The 3,019-nt window shown below is 43.0% G+C and overlaps 1 protein-coding gene across 1 annotated transcript; it reads left to right on the top strand.

The window, feature by feature from the left end:
- Positions 1-1,610: 1,610 nt before the first annotated feature.
- On the top strand, positions 1,611-2,676 carry LOC133241035 (protein tyrosine phosphatase type IVA 1-like). The gene has a single exon (XM_061406032.1). The coding sequence runs from the start codon at positions 1,611-1,613 to the stop codon at positions 2,130-2,132; it is 522 nt and encodes a 173-aa protein (XP_061262016.1). The 3' UTR covers positions 2,133-2,676.
- Positions 2,677-3,019: the final 343 nt, after the last annotated feature.

Genomic DNA, 3,019 nt, shown 5'->3' with positions numbered 1-3,019 from the left:
CAAACCCTGATTTTTATAAACAATGTCATAAGTGAGGTTTAAAAAATGCTTGACGGCATTATTTAAAATATGTTGAGCTGGGCTCAATAATAACTGCTGGGCTTCCCAGGTGGCGCAGTGGTAAAGAATCGGCCTGCCAATGCAGGAGACACAAAAGAGGCTGGTTCCATCCCTTCCCTCCCTGGAAGATCCCCTGGAGTAGGAAATGGCAGCCCACTCCAGCATTCTTGCCGGGGAAATACCACGGACAGAGCCTGGTGGGCTACAGTCCATGGGGTGACAAAGATTGGGACAAGACTGAGAGAGTATGTCTGTATGACTTAGAGTTGTAACTGCTAAGAACTTTAAAGCACAATTACACATTTTCAAAACAGTGGGAAGAAAATATGAACTTAGCAGAAGGAAAATCTTATTCTAAAAGAAATCGGAAGGTTAAAAAAAAGAAATACACAAATGTCAAATAGCACAAAATGAGAAAAACAGATGCAGAGACAGCAATAACATGTAACGTAAAACAAAATAATGTATAAAAATAATGTAAATAGACTTAAGTTCTTTAAAAACAGTTTGTCAGACCGAATCGAAAAAAAGCCTAGCAATATGTCATGGCTAAAACATGAAGCCCACGGAGGAAGCTACAGCAGAGTCCACGGACGGGGTTCTTCCACTACCTTTCCCTTCCCACCTATCTCGGTTCGCCTCCGACTCTCTTCAGCCTCTCCCAGGTTTTGACTCGGTCCATTCCCGTCCCCAAGTTCCTCCTCACCCCCTTTCCTCCCCGGCGGGAGACGGGGAAACGAGGAGGCTTAACGTCCAGCCCGTGTCCCTACACCAACCGACTCACTCCCCATCGGCCGCCGTGCCTACGTTGCCGGGGACGGGCCCCACACTGTCGCGCTCTATTTCTCGGCCCCCCCTTCTGCGATTGGTGAGGAAGAGTCAACGCTGACTATAGAAGGAAGGGTTTGTGACGCAGGCGCGCCTCGGGGAGCGCCGATTGGCTCTCTTGACGCGAACGCTCGGCGGATCTCGGAGTCGCGCCGCCATTCTCTCTGCGACGACCGCCATAGCTCCCTCCTCTTCAGCCGACGCCACCGCCGCCTGTGCTGCGGGACCGGCTGTATGGTTAGGCCACAGTCTTTAATGAGTAAACTAAGTCCTTCCTGTGGTGGTGTTGGTCACGCATTTATGGAGTTTCTGAAGGTCCCCGGAGACTATTGCCAGGCACAGCACGACCTTCATGAGGAGAAGTGAACTGTAGAAATTCATCACTGCTCCACCAAGAAGACCCCATAGGAGCGTCAACCTGGACACAGACGTGTGTTCTTGAAACCATCGGAGCCTTTTACAAGAATTCCGACCCGGATGGGGTAAACCTCGGTGCTTTTCCTTTCCATTGACTCAGTCTTACTGAACTGAAGGATGGCTTCGTGTTAGGAAGTTCATTTCATTTCCTCGTTACTCCCAATTTCGTATCTTAAGCATTGAGAATTTCGAGTGGGGCATATTGGAATAGACTTCAGTTTCTTTACATCATTTCTGCGTTCAGAAATTTAATTTTTTTCCCCCATAACTGTAACGAGTTTTTTTTTTTTTTTAACTAAATTAACATGGCTCCACTGAACCGCCCAGCTCCTGTGGAAGTCACATACAGGAACATGAGATTTCTTATTACACACAATCCAACGAGTGCAACCTTAAGCAAATTCATAGAGGACCTTAAGAAGTATGGAGTTACGACAATAGTAAGAGTGTGTGAAGCAACTTATGACACTGCTCTGGTGGAGAAAGAAGGCATCCAGGTTTTGGATTGGCCCTTTGATGATGGTTCATCACCCTCTAACCAGATTGTGGATGACTGGTTAAGTCTTTTAAATATTAAATTTCGGGAAGAACCTGGTTGTTGCATTGCTGTTCACTGTGTTGCAGGTCTTGGGAGAACTCCAGTGCTTGTCGCCCTGGCATTAATGGAAGGTGGAATGAAAAATGAAGAGGCGGTCCAGTTTATAAGACAAAAGCGGCGTGGAGCTTTTAACAGCAAGCAACTTTTATACTTGGAGAAATATCATTCAAAAATGCGGCTGCGCTTCAAAGACTCCAGTGGCCATAGAAACAACTGTTGCATTCAATAAAACTTGCCTGCCTCATGCTGTTGCCTTGGACACGGAACTTGAGACAGGACTTAATTTATCATATATATTAGCATAGGCTTAATGAAGGACAAGTCTAATGAAGCCTCCCATAGGAATACTGAAAAGCCACAAATGTGACAAAATTGTAGCCTCTTTAGCTTACTACTATTCCCATGCCAGAAATAATATATAAGAAACTGAGAGATTAGGTACCAAAAGTCAGCACAATACTGGGATAATTTTAGTATCATGTAGATTTAAAACCCTAGGAATTAAGAACAGCACTGTAAACCATATGAGGTTTATTCCTCTAGTCATCTCAAACTATCACAAGACCTTTGTGGTTATTTATCTGCTCCTGTGTTTACCACTACCTGTGTATATCAGGTTTGTGTGACAATTGATTCTGTTGAATTCTTACTAGGACTTATGGTGATTATTGTCTTTATATAAATCTCATTTTGTGCTGCTGTGAAAGGCTCCAGTTTGAAAAAAAATCACATCTCTGAAAGTTCATGTAAAATACACATCATACAGAAACGTGTGTGTGTGCGTGTAATATTTTTAGACAAAAAAGCTTTACAATCTGTTTACACTTGGGATGCAGTTTTGAAGGGGAGGGCCTGAAGACAGAATGGGAAGAGGCTATGGAAAATTTCTACTAGAAATTCCATGTTGCCTTAATCTTGTGCAGGATGTATAGAATAGTTCCTTTTATTTAGTAAACTTTAAAAAGGGAAAGATACTTTGTAGCTAAAACGTTTCTTAATTATAAAATTTTTGAATGCCTTGTAGTTCTTCAACACACCTATTGGAAGTTATTAACTATTATTTTTAAGTGTAGTATTTTTTCCTTGTCTTTTCAACCAAAATAGAAGAGAGTTTCT

The sequence above is a fragment of the Bos javanicus genome, chromosome 29 (genome assembly GCF_032452875.1).
Source record: "Bos javanicus breed banteng chromosome 29, ARS-OSU_banteng_1.0, whole genome shotgun sequence".
NCBI lineage: Eukaryota > Metazoa > Chordata > Mammalia > Artiodactyla > Bovidae > Bos > Bos javanicus.
Note: the sequence above shows the minus strand (reverse complement) of the source record. Positions and strands in the feature narration are given on the sequence as shown.

Excerpts from the sequence above, each read along its gene's own strand:
- LOC133241035 (XM_061406032.1), top strand. The coding sequence starts at position 1,611 with ATGGCTCCACTGAACCGCCCAGCTCCTGTGGAAGTCACATACAGGAAC.